Genomic DNA, 19094 nt, shown 5'->3' on the forward strand with positions numbered 1-19094 from the left:
ATGAAAGCTAAACAGCAATGTTAATAAAAGGTCAACAATCTCAAAAAGGAAGGAAGAGAAGAATTTGTGATGTAAAAATGTTGAAAATATGTATTACTCATAACTCCTACAGTTTTTTTCTTTGAATAAAGTAATATTTTTCTTGACAAGTCAGGGCACGTTTTAAAGGGCTCAATTGTGTAAACTTTCTGGAAAGCTCACCACTTAAATAGCAATAAAATATACTGGAATCCAGGCAAATATAAAATAAACCTAGCTGAGGTTGTCAGTCAGACATGAACACTTAGTTTACAAGTGAATTTTTGGAGTGCTACAAAAGCACTACTTGCAAATTTGTCTGATTCTTTTTGTTTTAAGTAGTTGAATGGAAGAGAAGACAAAGTGCTAAGTTAAAAAAAAAAACTTTTATGTTTTTTTCTTCCCCCAAGGTGAGCCCAAAGTGCATTGTTAGTGCTGAAGGTTTCATTCCCCACCTTCCAAAGTTATTTTTGCAATCTGAAAAGGCTTTTTTTCATTTCTTCTTTTCTCTCAAAGTGTGGCTAATGTTGATTACAATGCTGTACCATCCATAGTTATTTTAACTCCTACCTGTTGTGAAAATAAAGCTCTAAGTCCATATTTGTGCTTTTAAACATAACTGGTTGCAAAGCTCAGAGCCTGCATTGCTGAATGGAAAAACTAAAGCATTTCAGCACTAAAGCCATCTTCAGGGACATTCATTTTTATCTGTTGTTTTAAAAGACTCTGGATGGATTTATGAGAAGTTTGATTTATGAAGTCAGAATGTGCATTTATGATAGCCTGAAGTGCATTTTGCATTCACTCTCTCAAATGCTATGTATACAGCCAGTCATCAATCCTATGCAGTTCATTTGATCATGATACTGAAATGTACTGAGATTTTAGCTACCTCTCTGGGAAGAAAGGTCCCCCCCACCGCAAGCCAACACCTCACTTTTCCATGTGTTTTTATTAATTTCATTTTATACATGGATAGCTCCAAAATTCTGTATTTGCTTGTCTGTTGGGAAAAAAAAAAATAAATGTGTTTCTTGCCTTAATTCCTTCTTTCTCCCATCTACCAAAGTCAGACACTTCGGTAGATGAGAAGGAATTTCCATTATTAGACAAGTTTGTGAATCTTAGACTTTCATCTGCTGTTGTCTAGTAAAGAATGGTGAGAAGGTAGTTGAGCCACACACACCACCTCTCCCCCCTGGGTTTTCAGGAACACTTCGGTGGTCTTATTACTGACCATCTCACTAGTTCATCACTGTTATTCAAAGACGAGGCAAGCTCCCTACTTGGGCTCTTCCTTTGATCAATGTAGAAAATGAAGCCAATCAGAATTTGTGACTCAATCCCATTGATTGCTGGAAATAATTAAAACATTGTTGATCTTTATGACAGGCTAAGAAACTTGTCATTAGTGGATGACTAAATAAATTTGGTTCGGTCATGTTGATTAGTATATAAGTTTTTATTCAGAAAAGGAAGTCTTGTGAGAGTTTAAATGGCAGGTGTCAGGATGATATCTGCCAAAAGCACCTAAGCCCGTGCACTGCTTTACGTATTGAAATTCAAATAGGTCTTGCTGCAGTGCAATCAAGCTGCTAATCCTGAGATCCTTTGTAGCGCCACTACAGCTAGCACTCGGTTGGTACCTCTGCTTCTCACCGCAAGAGCTTGTGATCCAGCCGCTGTCCTGCGGGGCCTGTGGTTACATGCACTTCTGTGCTATTTACTGGAAGACCCTGTAGCTTGGCACGTGCAAGGCTTCCTCTGGGATCCTGCAAACAGTGACAACGTGATGTAACTTAGAAGTGGTTTCTTTCATGCAAAATGTGATTTGTTGTGCCAAAAGGTGCCATGTCATGATTTTGCCTTTCCTGCCTGGTTTCTTATCTCATTCCAGAGCACGTAATGCAACATAAACAAATACGCAGGGACATGTGCAATACTCATATGTATGAATGTCGGGATTTCCCCCAGTTCTTCAGGATGTATGTATTAGGCATGTTTGAAAATAGGACTGTTCAATTGGAATATGTTTAAAGGCTAGAAATGGCTAATCTTCTTGCCAGAACAGATTAAAAATCTTAATAATGTATCTACTTTCAGGCAATATTTAATTGCTCATTCAAAAAACTTGCCACTATGCCGTAAAAACAGATTTCCATTCAAATCTTTTCATATTAGTTTGACTATTTCTAAACCATCACATTGTAACACCTATACAGAGTTCTTGTTCATGATTTCCCAAGTGGTCTGTCATGCAAACTTATCGGTGATTTATTCAGTGATGAGAATATGTGTGAAAACATATGCAGGTACATGTATACTATGCTATGCTGGAATTGCTATAATTTGGCAATCATGAGGCTGCAAGTGGTTACAAAGCAATGGGACAAGAAGGAGTATAAGCTGGAAAGTGGGGGATGGAAAGACTTTCAGACACCACTGTGACAATTTGCTTTGCCTTCAGTTTGTAAATTGCCTTAACTTTGTAGACTGGAGGAATCTGCTAAGAAATTTCAAATCCCCAGTAGATTTTTCTCTGTACTTGTGTAACATCCCCTGTCCCTATAACAGAGAATGCATTTCTGCGCCTTGGATACCACAGCTCCTAGTTTTGCATCCTATATGCAACTGTGTTGAAGTGGAAACTTGTGAACAGCAACTCCTGGGCACTTACTCATGCTGCTTCCGATACTCTGCTGATAAACTCAGGCTGAGAGGATGCAGGCATGAATGTCTTAAAGTCCTGCAGCTAAACCTGTCACACCTCAACTGACAGTCATTAAGATTGCAGTAAATGCTGAAACTATCCAGTGGGATTCTAATTAAATATTGAAAGTCTCTTTTGAACAGGATTATTAAAAGATTCCTTTTTACTCATGGAGAAATACAATTAAAATTAGTATTTTGACATATCTGAGGTTTTTATGTGAGTCCTGTTCTTACAATTTACAGCAGGTATCCAGGTGACCCCCACTGAATGAGATGCATCCTTCCTAAACCTGCCCTCAGGAGCACATAAAATCTCACTTAATTGTCTTAGTTTGGTTAAAATGCCCTTCTCCTCATGACAAAATCTCCTTTTTTAATACCCGTTTTTTACTCAGATTCAAAAAAGGATTAATTTCTTTTTCCTGAAAAGATTTTGCAAGTGTGCATCCCATGTTGTGTTTTTCCTCCACCAAAGAGTGAAAGGAGTATACAAGATATTGATAATACAAAATGCTTCTTACCATTATAATTCCTTTCAAAAGTTACATATAAAATGTCAAGAAAATATATGTGCATTTCTGTCCCTATAACTAAAATAAAATATTAATAATGACAAATGTATTGTACAATTGAAACAATTTCAGTCACCCTATTTAAATATCTCTGAACTCTAACCAGTGGCTTCTGAAAGGCTGTGTAGAGGTTAACACAAATTAGAAATACAACTGGAAAAGGCTATATTTATGTTTATGAATCAGGATTTAAATTTCCATTGAAGCAGAAGGAAATTACCTCAGTCTCCAAGCATCATTTATTCCCCGTGCTACACTTAATATTTACCATATAAAATGATAGACATTGATTAAAGCTTAACACAAGCTATCCCCATCAAAATTAAAGCAAAGTCAGAGGTGGACCAGGAGTCTAAATTATGTTCTCAGTAGGCTGAAATCTGATATTTAACACTGTTTAAATATAGACCGTTATGATAGTATAATGTAGAGGACATCCAAGTAGGCAGTTTCACTTTTCCGTGAAAGACTTACATAAATAAGAGATGGATGGAAAACTGACACAGGCACAAGAAGTTTAGTTTAGCATACTATCCATGTAAAAAAACCCACCTTCTTGATAAGAGATTAAACAAAAAGCCTTCTAGATCTGTCAGCTGTAGCAAAATAAAACATGGTTATCAGTGAGTTTAATTGCCTAGGACAGATTTGTTTCAATGTTGGAAGATCAAAGAAACAAGTTCAGTGGTTTAAGGTAGGGCAAGTTTATGTAAAATAGCTTTTCAAGAGCTTAAAATAATTGTCTTCCTTTAATGACTCACATTTTTTAAGTGATCCAGGTTCTCACTGTTTTTAGGGGACTGTCTAACATTACACAGGTGTGTTTAGAGTCTCTGTTAACAACAAAACATTATATTTAACTTGTCCTAAAACTATTTAAATTAATGATAAATTAAATAAATTTGAAATAGAAAATTTGAAATAATTAAGTAAAAAAAAATTCCTACTGTTTTAAATATTAGAAAGAATCCTACAAAAAGAAACTTCTGTAAATGTTTGGCCTTATATATTTATTAATTAACTTAAATATCTTTATATCTCTATATACTGTAATCATTTATTCAATGGAAAGCAAAATTAAATCAAGATGATTACAGTAATTACATTTAAATCCTTTACTGGCGGATGGTTTTAAATACAATTTAAGTAGCAAAAACATTACAGAAAAAGTCAATAGAGAAATTGATTATGCAACTATTTTAAAGATTAGAATAGGATTTTATTTAGCCTACACAGAGGCCGTATACTTTTGAAAACATATAAATAAATGTATTTTTTTTTCTCTCTGCTGTACTGTGTACAGTACTCTGTACTGTACACACACTGTGAGAATGGAAGTATGCATCCATAAGGTAACTGGAACAGTTTTCCCCACCATGTCTGAGAAGTGGGCAGGACCGGGTTAGTGTATAATACCATATTACAGGCATGCTTTTTACTTCATAAGTTGAGTTATTTCTGGAATTTCTGTATTTTTTTTTCTCTCTGCTGTACTGTGTACAGTACTCTGTACTGTACACACACTGTGAGAATGGAAGTATGCATCCATAAGGTAACTGGAACAGTTTTCCCCACCATGTCTGAGAAGTGGGCAGGACCGGGTTAGTGTATAATACCATATTACAGGCATGCTTTTTACTTCATAAGTTGAGTTATTTCTGGAATTTCTTCAGTCCTTTGATGGTATTTATTTTGCTTAAATTTAGCCATCATAATGGGAGCCTCTAGTTTAAGATAATGGTCTGTTTTCCCTTCAGTCAAGAGAAAAGATACGCATGTCGTTCATCCCACCTATTTCAGACATAGAAGACCTGCTGGTGATGTTTCTCTCTCCAACGTTTATAGAAGGAATCGGAGAACCACTTTAATCTAAGCATTCAACGTTTTGGCTTTTCAGTTATCCTGCTCTGTGCCAACCAGATAAGTTCAAGATTTTCAGCTCAGTTACTGTAATTCTGCCTTAAGTCACAGGGTGATACAGGATGCCAAAGGCTGAAACTTAGCACTTTTGCTCTAGGCTACGCTCTGAGCTGGGGTCAGATATGGAGAACTCACTTTTTACAGAACAGCAGCACTGGGAACAAGGCCTCAGGAGCCAAGATTTCAAGCAAAGGAAATTGTTATGTTTAGGAAAAGTACCCAGAATACTATCCTTGTAATTTACAGTATATGATATACATTGATAGTAACAACAGCTTCTCCCTGAGGATGTCAGAACACTTACAGGGAACGCCTAGTGGCGAGGGCATTATTTTGTCCGGTCCCTAAATAATCAATATTCTCTGATTCACGCCAAATCTTATCAGGTAACACCACCAGTGAACATCTCAGACTTCCAAACCCTGGCCCCCCCTGAGCTCTCAACTGCAAAATCATTCTTCCTGTCTAAAGTTACCATTCTTCCTTCCTGGAGTTGTCAGCCCTACTTATGGACCAAATATCACCATGATTCATAATAGAAAAAGGAATGCATTTAGTTCCTTTCCACCAACCTGGTGGGATTTGAACTTAATATTTGAACAGGGAAATATTTTCATACATACTTATATCTAAATCATATCTGACAAGTTTCTTGGTGTTTTGTAGGTTATGTGCTTCTTCTTACTGGATTTAAAGTAATTTGATCAAGAAAATAAATTAATTCAGGCTTGTACTTACACGTCTGGTTGCAAAGTAGCAGTCATCTTTCATTCAGCACACGCACACAAAAAAGCCCAAAACACAAGACAAAAAGCAGCCAAAACGTCACACATCTCTCTGAACAAAACCGTAAGGAGTTGAAGAATGCTGGTGCTTTGAGGGAAAGTCTGGCAGTGAGCCAGTTACTGCTCCTAGGAAATCTAATAAAAGCTTTTCCATAGATGCTCAAGATATGTTTATCAGGAGTAAAAAGACAGGACCGAAGTTCTGTAAATGAAAGACAGATTTTTGAATGACATTAGACCAAACAGACCAACAAGTACATGATAAAAAAATGGAGCCATAGTAGGCAACTGTTAATAAAACAAGTGTAATAAATTGGTAGTTCCTTTTCATTGCTGTTATAGGTAAGTATATTATGTATTCATAATAAAGTTAATTATCTAAAGCCTGAACTATAATGAGGTAACGAATGGCCACTCAAACAATCGGAAGTAGAGAACTGATTATGTTTTAGCAGCAGAGGTACCCAGTTATTTAGGATTTTATATGTTTAGAAATGGATTCTGACTTCACACCTCTCAAATAATTTTAAATTAATTACTATTTTGTAAAATGCTGTAAGTAAACATGTGGTCAGAAATGCTTTTTCCTGCTTCATTTTATGTCTTGTGAGAGAGTTGGCACCATGAATAAATCCGTTGCATCTTCATTAATAGTTTGTGTGTTCCAGTTTATTTTTATTTTGCCCAATGAGCCTAGTTCAAATGTTGCCATTTTTTGTGTGCTGATTTTTCATCTCCTTTTTGGTTATCCTTCACAGTTTGGCAGTTTTTGCAACTTCAATGTGATCTTTTATTTCTTTGATTTTTATGTCTTGGTGTCCTACTACGGATAGTAATCAGACTGTTTCTCTTGCTAAATAGGTGGAATTTATGCTATTGCTTACTGATTTATAGTCTTGTGTAATCTTTATTCATTATGAAACTATTTTCTTATTACATTGTCCTTTTTCACTAGCATGGGTGATGGAAATGGTTCTATAACATCAGGTACTTCTTCAGATCAGTTCTGGCTTATGTATTAATATCCTGTTCTATGGTGTATTTTAATATTTGAAATTAATATTCTCTTAACACCTGAATTCAGACTACTATTTTCAAGTGTACAGGCATGAGATGTAGCTTTGGTCATTTATGGAAATGAAGACCAGTTGTAATTCTGAATCTGAATTCTTGAATCCTACCTTCATAAAAAACATACGATTCAGTGATGTCTGTAAATAGCGCACACAAATCCTGCTAAGATTTTGGAGGGAATTTATATTGGTAATATAATAGGGATGTTTACCAAAACTGTAATTCAGAAAGCTGGGCTTTAGGAAAGTTGAAGAGATTTTAGAGTTGAGACAAAAATCTAGAAGTTGTGTAAGGTTGTGTTCAGAATGATTATGGCAGAGTGGGGCTTTAGAAATTGTACCGCTTGTTTCTATGCACCTCTGAAATCCAGCAAACAGAATCTAAGTAGATGGAAGTTCCTAAAAGTTTCAGTGTTATAAAACTCTCCCTTTTCAGTCACAAAAGCTGACTACAAAAGTGAGAAGAATGTTGAAGATCAACATGCCTGTGAGAAAAGAACAAGCTAAAGGAGCTTTTTTTAAGGTTATAGGATATTTTTATGGGCTTAAGCCATAGAAGTTGGAAAGGTCCAACTAGAAAAGTAATACTCTACATTTTAATCTTCTTAAATTCACAACCATTGTTTCATTTTTCTCAATCAAAAAACAACGTTTCAGTTCAGCTGACTGAGCTTGGCAAAGTTATCAGGGAGCCAAATTTAGACTTGCAACAGGAAGCTATCTTTAGACTTAACTATGGAGAGACTAACATCTCTGCAATTTTACACTCACTTCAGTTTAGAATCACGTTGAAATATGTTGCTGTGGTCCAGGTCAAATCTTGACAAATATGCTAAATAGGAAAATAATGTCTGTGATAGCAGTTTCAAAAAGGAATCTAATTGTTTGAGGTCCACAATCAGAAGTTGATAAGAAAAAAACTACATGATATATTTGATCATATTTTAGCAGGTATTGTTTGGACTTGAATGTTTAGGTTGATTGTCCAGTTTTGGGTACAGCAATGGTAAATACAACAACGGTATTTATGCACATTTATTTTCTATTAATCTGTCTTTTAATTTTTTTTATTTTGTTTTGGTTTTAGCAGGTATGACTCCATCCTCAAGAATGTTACCCTTTACTTTTTCAAAAGAGAATTTAGCATGAAAACCATTAAGAATTAAATCAAGAATTTTTACCTTAGAGGGTGAAACAGTATGTAGGTACTTGGAAAGCTGTCTGTAGACATGTTTTGTGGTAGATATGTTAAGCTGGATATCCTAAACATAAAAGCATCAATGTAAGAAATAGGTATTTCTCAAAAGTAATAGTACTGAGTTTTATCTAAATATTGAACAATCCGTTTCTTACCTAGATCTGCGCTATTATCGCTGTCTGCTGTTGTGATGATCATTAGAATTTTAAGAAGATTCAGAGGCTACCTAGGAAAAAATTTAGTCTGTGTCTTCACCTATTTCATCATCATCATCATCATCCATTCAGGCGTGTTTTGGCTACCTGTGTAGAAAGTTACAGAAATTGTTCAGTGATTAAATTAGCACATTTGCAAATAATTTGCACATTATTGAAAGTTCAAGTTAAATAAGAAATAAGTAAGTAATAAACATGAGTGTGATAACAATTAAAAACCTTTTGCGTCAACAAACCGAAAAGTAAAAATTCATGTTTATTTGTAAGACACCGGAGAGTTTCCGTGCTTCCTTAGGAGCATTAATTCTGCCTTAATTTATTCATTAAATCAAGAAGAGAGAACAAGTATGAAAACAAGTTAGCCCTGTTGTTCTTCACAACTTAGATCTGTTATCTGACGACTACCCTAGACCTGAAACTTTTAAGACGTGCCAGACTTCAAACTCCATGTTGTTGCTGTATATAGCTACTCTGCATTCATTACAGTAATAAAACCTTTGAAACAATAAGCTTTAACAATGATGGATTTTTTGCAAAGAAATTGTTCCCAAACATTCAAAAATCAAGTGAATCCCCCAAAGTAATGATACACGATATTGTATTCTTTTCATTTGCCTTTCACTTTGAAGGGATAATTTAATTTTATTTTACTATTATGTATTTATTTACTTAGAAAGTGATGATCCTAGGATATCTAAAGACCAGCAGATGCTAAGAAAAAATAAACTATTGTGGAATATGTGATGAAATGATAAAATTTTGCAGTAGTGTTTATCCAATTTTCTTATTGAGCTAAAGGACAATTAAAGATTTGTCTTAGACACAGATGATAATTCAAAATGAAGGCATAGTGAAGTCTGCATTTTAATGGATCAATGAAAGATTATAATATGAAAATCCAGATCTATTGTTGGCTGCCAGTTAACATATCCTGTGATTTTATGTTTGTTTCACATGATGTATAATTACTCTCCATAAATCATAATTTTATAATATATACTTTGAAATATCTCCCTTAATCTACCTGAAAGTCACTTTTAGCACTAATTGATGGCTAATTTTGCTTGGTGGGAACTGTAATTTCTTTATTTTTGATTTGAGAACCATTTGAACCATAAAGAAAAAGAAATGAGTGAAGCTATTAAGAGAAAAAAATTATTAAATTGCCGATTACTGTGTACAAAGGGAATCTATGCTAATGAGATTATAAAGACCTTTTTCTGTTATTTAAGACTGACCTAATTCTCTTATTTAAGCAAAATGTTTTAAAGCTCAGTGTATTTGTACAACCCCAAAAGACACAGATTGCCTCAGGTGGTTTTAATTCCTTCTCTTTTATATTTTCCTATAATTTCTTTGAGTGAAATGTTCCCCTCAAGTCTCGGTCTTGGCACTGGAATCGGTGGGAGTCACACAAGTTCTACAAGGGCTGTAACTTGGAATTTAGTGAGCAGTGAATCAGCCTGACTCATATCACAACAGTTTTCAACATTTATATTAAGGAAGAGTTGTTTAAAGTGGTGTGTCCCTGAGATCTCAAATGCTGGTCAAAGCTGATTCAAATAGTCTTTACACTCAGAACTTAAATGTAAGTTAAAAAACACATTTGAAAAAACTTTTTTCCAAACTAAATTATTCACGTCAAAGTGAATATGTTTTAATGTAAATTAAAATTAAATTAAAAATTAAATTAAATTAAATTAAATGTCCCACAAAATCTTGGCTGCTGTACACACTTACCAGGTAGTACTGCTGTAAATCTTCCCTCCTACCCCACGCTTTTGTATTCTAGGACAGGACAGTGTTTTAGGGTGTTTCTGAGTCAGGATTTATGCAGACACAATACAATGATAGAAGCCTTTAAATTTACACCAGCTTTCCAAAAACGGCATCTATGCATCCTACCAGTGTTCTACTGTGTTTAATACACAGTGCTATCCATTCAGTAAATCATTTATTATATGTGCTCATGAAAGCAGAACGGTACAGAGAGATCTAACTGTGCAATTTATCAAAATAAATAAGTTTTATATTAGCCAGATTTTCCAGCTTATCATGGTATACCATGTAAAAATTTTTTAGGACCTGAATCTTTCAATCCTGTGTATTGTTTGAGAGTAAGCTACAAAGTTGGAGAGAAAGCAGCTTATTTTCCAGTAGCTGCATGGGATTTTTAATATCACTACCAAAAAATAAAACAATATTTTTAATACAATAAAACCTACTTGTATATGCACTAAAATAGTCAATGAAAACCACAGCAGAGGACTTGTTTTTCTTAACAACACGTACATGTTTTTCTTAACAAAAACCACTTAAAACGTATGTTGCAGTTACTAACAGATGGGAAGTTGACAGAAAGCTAGCACTTCGTTTTACATCACTTGGTTTCGATTCATAGCCTTTTGGCACTGTTTTCCTATAATGCCAGTTTGGCATCCATGGTGGTCTATATCAAAGAACGAGTCTTGGTCTTGCCGTGTTACAAAATCAATGCCTAACAGCTCTTTCACCTTTCAAGCTAAGAAAAAAAAAGTACCCTAGCACAAAGTAAGGAATAGAAGATAAAACAAGACGATGTTGACTATCCTGTCATTTATAGGTTCCTTTGTATCCTTAATGGCCTTTAGTCATTATTGTTTGTTTTTTAAACCTCTCTGCGTGTATAGACATAATTTTGCAAATGCTACAAATGGCCAATACATGATCGAAATGTTAATAGATTTAACAAATTGTCTGCTCAGTAGTTTTTGGGTTTCTTATGTATATTGACCACTTATTTTCTTTCTTTTGCAGATTGTAGCTTTGCGTGAACAAAATGCACACATCCAAAGGAAAATGGCAGCTGGTGAAGGGTCTGCCGAATCAGAGCATATTGAAGGAATGGAGCCAGGGCAAAAGGTTCATGAAAAGGTATAAAATGTTATTTTTCATTGGATCACACAATCAATATGAGAAATAATCAGGTGCAAGATTTTTGTAACGTGAATATTTTATGGGAGTTCTCTTTAGAATATTGTCTGCCTACTAAAACTAATATAAAAAAATGAGCTTGTTTAAATGGAAAGGAAATGCAAATGGGCAGGTCCTTGCTCTTTGATAGGGTATTGAGTTAGAACCACAGCTTATGACAAACTTTTCTTGGATTTTTTTTTGCGTAATGCTACAATAAAGGATGCTGTATCCTGCTGAGTGATCCTTTGTATGTCACATACAGAAGAGCAAGGTGTAGTGGCACATACATGCGAAAGGGTATATATGCAAAAACTGCTGCCAAAATAGTCCATAAGGGGAGGACAGACCTAAAAACTAGAAAAAGTAATTTTCCTCTGTGCTACCTGTAGATACTCTTCAAATTCATGTCCGTGTTCATACAGAGAAAAATGAAAAGCATTTTACTTATTTAGCACTCTTTCAATATGAAACAGGTATACAGAATTTAGGCTAAGTATTTGCCACTTAAGGCTGAAAGAGGAAAAAGGGTAGAGAATATCTGATTTAGAAGCAAGGTTTAGAAAGTAAGCCTTTGTTTTCCAGATTGATAAAAAACAAGTTGCATATCTTCCTCTCTTGCTTTACAGTTATTAAATTAAAGTGCAAGCATAACATAACATTTGGCAGACAGCTGAAATGAGTAGAGCTGCTGCTTGGATCTCTGTGCGTTTTTGTCTAATGGCATGTGATGAACAGTGGCATAAATCATACTTATAAAAAATAACACTCATCATTACTTATTTATTTTATAGGCAATCCAATTTACAAGGATGCACTTGCACTGCAAGCATTAATTTTACATGTTTTGTGGTTTATTTTATGTGTGCATTTTTCTTTAAGTAAACTATGTGGTTGAGAAACATACAGTAAATAAATAGTGTTCAGCTACTTTCCTCTTCCTTGCAAAATCTTACTCTTCGACACATCTGTGAAATTTTGTTAAAACAGTGAACAACCCACTCACTTGTGCTTTTAAATACAACCACACTGCTTAGCTAAAAATCTCAAATTTTCCACTTTTTTTACAAGCTATGCCTTCTGCTTTGAGCCATTGGGCTCATTACTCATAAGCAGAACTAAGTGGAAATAAGAATATCTGTCCTTTAATAAATCTGTGTATTTAAACATTAATGAAAGAGGAATGAAAGCCAAAGTAACACATTGTTATAATTTTATATGAAAAGTTTCTAGAATATTATGTCCAGAAAACTTCTATGCTTCATAATCAAAACAATTTAAGTTGGTCTTGTTAAGCTGAATTAAAGGCTTGTGCTTACTAATTTTTGCTCCTTATAATGAAATGAAATGTAATGAAAGCATACTGGCTAGGAAGTTAACAGGAGGCTATATTGACACCAGATCAACCAAGTGCACTCTAATTCACATCCTCTGCACTAGCTGCTCTCTACCTTTCTACTGTTACCTTAGTGCCCACCATCAGTTCCTCCTTAGTTTGTGAAGTCCCCACTTCATAAAGTACTTCAGCTTAAGCCCAGACCCTAAGCATTCATTTAGAAAATATTCCTTCAACTTCAGCAGTAGGGATGGAGAACAATAAGCTGAGGTGATGGTTTGCACCCTCTTACAATAGAGGAGATCAAGGTTCAGTTTCAGTCAGTCAGAGTAGATCCTACATTTTAGGTTTCCACTTCGTGACTGATAGTCGCAACAATTATATAGGTAAAACTTAAGCAGTACTTTCAGGAAATCACCATATTAATCATGCCTATCTTTTTGGACTTCCCAGGAGATACACACGTGGTAAAGTCTACACAGACATCGAAGTAGAGCTTCCCTAGGTTTCCAGAACAGGTGATCCCAAATCAGCATAGTCAATTAGAGGATACCTCAGGTAAAACTTACCTACAGTAAGAGTTAGGCAGCACGGCTAACACAGAAAACATGAAGACTGGACTGTTTTCTGAGATTTAAGTGTGTCAAAGTTTAACATCCATTCTGAAGCTGGAATAACTTCTTGTGTATTTAGGAAAAAGATGTCAACATAGATTTCAGCTCATTTGTGGTATCAGTACTGAATGATTACTATACTCTTGGGGGAAAAAAATAATAACCTGACTGCATTGTACGGCAACACAGAAATATTTTGCATTACTGCAATGCTTAGAATAGGTGCTGAAAGAAGTTATTAAATACTTCTAAGCTACTTCCTCTCAAGAGGATTGAAAGAACAGTCCAAGAACTTTTCTGTGCCATTCATTTTCTTCTTCGAACAATCTTGGAAAAATGAGACATTGCCAGAGAAGATAAAAGTTAGTGTCATGCCATAATTGAAACTATATGACCAAAGTTGCATTAATCTGTTTACCTACACTGATAGCAAAATTATGAAAAAGCTAATAGTGAAAATTAAGAGTTAAAAAAAACACTCCAGAACCTGAAAATGAAAGAATGCTAAAATGAGTTTATACATTTTACAGAAAGTAGTTTATGTATATATATTTTTATGAGACAAAAAATATGGTTCAAAAGGAAACTGTTCTACTATACCATAAATTGATTTCTATAAAGCAATGGCTCAGTACATAGTAATTTTTTTTTTTTTAATAAGCAGTAAGGGAAATCAAGCTAGTTAATCTTTAAGAAATAGAAATATTATTAATGGTGACAGGGTGTAATCATAAATGGAGACTCATTATCAAGTATAAATGAAACATCTCAAAAGAAAATAATGGTAAAATAGAAGTAATGAGAAGTATTAAGTATGAATATTTATTACTCCACAAAAAAAAAAAAAAAAGCAAAAATTCTAAAAAGAGTGAATGGCTTTTAATTATGATTTCACAAAATTCCAAACTTTGTAAGACATCTGCTGTAGGAAAGTATTAGGGATTTCAACATGGAATTATTCTGATTTAAAACAAAACAAAAAAAACAACAAGGAGCTTTTTGGGTCTACCTTTTTGTGCCTGGAACAGACTGCAGATTGCACTGTGAGTCACTTTCATTGGCAGGTGGATGCCAGGTCACTGAACAGGTAAGGTCACACATGTTTTGTAGTCAGGACCTCAACTAGGTACATTAAAATTTCTGCTCTATGACAATAAAGCTTCTAAACTATATCACTTAGGATAGAGAAATTTAAAAGCTAGCAAATACAGAAACTTGCAAAGAGGCCAACTTACACAAACAGAAAAGCTTTAAAGGAATTTTTTAAATTATTTCAAAAAATCCTGGCAAAGATCATCTGCTATGGGAATTAAGATGCAATTATTTCTACTATCAGATATTCTCCTACCCAGATCTGTGACCACTGGCAACCACTTGCTGCCATCCCAGTCCGTCACTTGATCTGTAAGGACAATAGCCTGATTTCCCCACAAGTGAAGGCCAGGAAAGGCAGAATTCCCAGTGAATAAAGTGCCGATTGGGAAATCTATTAGGAAGCAGGTAGGGAAGCTGCAAAGGTGGGACTGAACAGCGTTAGAGATCAAGATGATCTCAGTGGAGGATGCATGCAGGGATGTTAAAGGAAAGAAGCTGGGCAGGTGTGAAGTTCTGCAGCGGCAGAACAGTGAAGAAGGAGCTTGCCATTCGGCAGGGGGGTAGCTTATGTGCACCTCTTCTCAGTACTGATGGTTTCCCATCTGAAACAGCCAGCAGTGAGTGACAATAGATGAGCCCCTCCTGACAGTATGAGCAGGATCTGTTGACTACACCTGATGTACCTCTGGGGAAACTTGAGTCCAAGGTGTTAGTAAAGGATTACCAAAGTTCATCTGCTGCCTCAAATTATTGCAGGAGGTTATTATACTGCAGGAGGTTATTTATCCTAAGCAAACCCAAAATGATGATAAAACTTTGGGACAAGAAAGGTTGGTGTTCTCATCAGTCCTTGAGTCCTTGATAAGCTTCATAGCTCGGAAAGAAAGATACGTTGTGGAGATGAAAGTGTGGCTGTGCAGGTGGTATTGCCAAGTGATCTTTGGTTTTCTCAGCTCAGGAGCTGATAGGCAAAAATAGACTATATCATGTAAAAGCACGAGTGTCTTTGACCAATGGATTTCTACTTTAGTGAGAAAGATTAAAAAAAGGAAGCCAAGAGATGCATTTGACCACAACCCCTAGGTTGGAAGTATATGATTTTTCATAAAATTTCATACATGTAGGTAGTTAATGGGGCAATGTAGAAAAAGGTTGTTATCATCTGCTAGAATACTAAGTAGGAAAAACTCGCAATTCATTCAGATAAGGTTCTACTATAAATCACAAAGGGGGAAGATGAAATGGATTAAGTGTCTTATGAACAACAAGCAGAATTATTCAGAAGGTAGGACCTACACTGAAGATAACTTAGTTTGATGTGATTGCCGGTGACAGAGGTAGGGTCCTAACTCCGGTAGGAATAAAATTCATCTCTTGGTATGGAAAGAGCTCTCTGATAAAACCTCATAGTTATTTTTTAAAAATTCATACAAGGTATGAGAAGGCTGGAATGAACAAACATAGCACCTACATAATATGGGAAACAGGTTTGTAATAATTCTGCAGAAATGGATCTGGGGATTAATGGGGATGCTAAAAATATCATGGATCAACAGTATAAAGGCAAATGCCGTGATGGGATAGCTAAACAGAACTAGAACCTGCAGGACGTGAAATATTCCTGGACCTTCCTCGGCACTGGTAAGGCTTCAGCTGAAGTCTTGGACCCAGCTTTGGGTCCCACGCTTGAAGAGGGATGTGGACTGTCTTGAGAAGAATTCAGAAGATAGCAATAAAAACAAACAGAAATCTAGAGAACATAACCTCTGAGAAGAATTTTCAAAATGTAGGCTGAAAGCCTAGAGAACAAAAGACTAATGGGCACAGAATTATTATCTTCAAATATATAAAATGTAGCTTCAGATATAAAGGGAATCAGTCAAGGAGTCTCAAGAACTGGAAACTTTTAAGGATTTTTAGGAGAAATAACCTACATTTGAGACAGGATACAGTGCCGAGAGGGTGGTGGGCTAGGTGGCTAGCTCTATGATTCTCTATTACAGGGCAGCCAGAGCACCGTTTTAAATTCTATATTCACAAGCACTGTCCTCTGATTGAAGCACGAGGGCTTCCAACAGTAATATATTAATTCACAATAAAAGTGGTAATATATTCAATAATTGCTTCCGAACTCTGACTGACTACAAAAGCAGTTTTATGAGATGATAAAGCAAGGCATATGTCCTTCTCATTGACAACTACATGGCCAATTCTCATGTATGAAGGCTAAGGGGAATTTTAAAATAGAGAAAGCGGACAAAAAATGTTCCAATGATAAAACTAGTGAAACAAAGACAAGTACTAAACATGAGAAACAATTAATGAGTATGTAGAGTAATCCAAGAATATGCAAAACCCCAGACATGGCCATGTTGCCATGTATCAGTGTTGAAATCATATTAATTATTTAAATCTGTAAGACAAGTTTCAAAGGAAAAAGAAAATAAAGAGATTATTGCATGTCAATGATCCAGTTAATCTAGCACTTCTTCTCAGTTCCAAACTATGAGATGTTTTAGAGAAAATCTATCAAAACAAATATCTGGGATTATTCCTATGCAAGGTTTTTTTTTTCAGAGTTCTATTTTGTTATGTGTAGAACTATATTGGAAACATTTTTTCCAGTCCTATCTGAAATCACTTTGAATAGTCTTATTATTCGTATTATGAACAAAATATACATATCTAGAGAGAGAGAGAGAGAGATTCTACATTACCAGTATAAAAAAAACATGTATTTTTATGGAACTTCACTTCATCACCCGTTTCTTTTTCAGACAAACGACTATACAAAGGCTAATATTTTGGTTTGGGAAAAAAAAAAATTGTACATACTAGAGACCAACATCAGATTATTTGCCATCTAACTCATAACCCATTGTGCTGTTTCCTGTGTAATTTTAAGTCGGTATGATTCATTCTGTTTTTATCAAAAAGCAATATAAAAGTCCCTGTAAGTGTATGAAGTAATGAGTTACCTGAGGAATCCAATGTCTCTACTTTTATTTGCCATTTTGGACTAGCAATAATTTTCATCTATATCCAATCAATGGTCATGGTCAGACTGGAGGAAGAAAATATTTTTCCACAATGTTTGAAGGATAATTTGTCAAGATACCCCAAATACAAGATTTTCCTTACTGAAATAGTACTTAGTACATTTAAAGACAAATTGGGATGCCTGAACCTGTGGCTGAACCTCATGCACCATCTACCATGTGTAACTGGAGCAAGAAATAGGAATGAGTCTAAGATGCTGATAGGAGACACAATGTGCTCTCATTTCTTGCTATAAACTGTGTCCCTTTAAAGTGGTGCCTGCTGGACCTCCCAAAATAAGATACTGAGAATAAGTATTTTGTTTTCAAATAAAGTCATTATTTCATGCTGATATTTATTTCAGGTTCCATAACAGCCATGGAAATGGAATTATTCAATAAAATGGAATGTTTTCAGAAATGCTTATATGCAAATTGTGAAGGATTGAAGTTGCTTTGGAAGACATTTAATCTTCTGATGTTTGTATACCTTAAATGTCCACCATTAAAGTATCTCCTTCACTTATAATGAACATTTATGAATGTAATGAATATAATGAAAAGAATATTTTGATGGTTCAAAATTCATTGCCCATTTCTGGCCTATATTGGAGAATATTCTACAGTAATTTCCATGCCATATCTTTTAATTCAAACGTATAACAAGTCATTGCTATAATTCTTCTGAAGTTAATGGAGTTTTATCAGAGGCGAATTGGCCTGGGGAATGACTATTTTTATCCTCAAAGATGCCTTGTATGCATAGGAGGGTTCCTGCTTGACAAAGCACTTCAGCATGGATTTCTGTTACACTGAAGACATGAAAGCTAAGCATTTAAGTGCAGTGTAAATCAGGGTGTTTCTCCTTGGAAGCGCACTGTTTCTATTTTTAAACTTTTTGCTGACATTTGTAACTGCAAGTTGTAAACACTAGTAAAATACAAAGCCTATTTGTCCCTACTTGGTGCCTTTATTTTTTTTAATATTTCATATGTCACTATGATACCTATAACCTGCTAATAAGGGAACTCTTCCTTACTCCAAGATACATAACTGTACCATTAAAACTCCTTAACTAGTTTCATGTTTTTACCAACTTTTTATAACAAGTATACCGCACTGGTCCTACCTGTAGTAAGGTCGGTTTTACCAGCACAGTTGTTCCTTTCCCCACAGAATAGTAAACTAGAATATTTTAGGCATGTGGAAACAGATACGTATGCCAGGACAGGTAAAACAGTCCGATAGTCCTAGTGCAACAAAGACCTTTTTCTCCTAGATAAATAATGGTACATTTTATGAGGAACTCGGAGCTCTATATAATTACTTTTTACATGTATTAAACAGCTGGGAGTATTTTGCCTTATAATATACCTCAGAAATAGTGTGGCCAGCAGGAGTAGGGAAGTGATCGTGCCCCTGTACTCGGCCCTGGTGAGGCCGCACCTCAAATACTGTGTTCGGTTTTGGGCCCCTCACTACAAGAAGGACGTTGAGGTGCTGGAGCGTGTCCAGAGAAGGGCAACGAGGCTGGTGAGGGGTCTGGAGAACAAGTCTTATGAGGAG

General features: G+C 35.3%; 1 protein-coding gene across 1 annotated transcript in view; it reads left to right on the forward strand.

The window, feature by feature from the left end:
• Window positions 1-19094, forward strand: part of PPFIA2 (PTPRF interacting protein alpha 2) — a 374120-nt gene that overhangs the window by 270583 nt on the left and 84443 nt on the right. Inside the window, exon 7 of the mRNA XM_009284918.2 lies at window positions 11290-11406. Coding sequence (XP_009283193.1) covers window positions 11290-11406 — 117 coding nt within the window. The remainder of the gene's footprint in view (window positions 1-11289; window positions 11407-19094) is intronic.

Source organism: Aptenodytes forsteri, unplaced genomic scaffold (assembly GCF_000699145.1).
Source record: "Aptenodytes forsteri isolate BGI_AS27 unplaced genomic scaffold, ASM69914v1 Scaffold71, whole genome shotgun sequence".
Lineage (NCBI taxonomy): Eukaryota > Metazoa > Chordata > Aves > Sphenisciformes > Spheniscidae > Aptenodytes > Aptenodytes forsteri.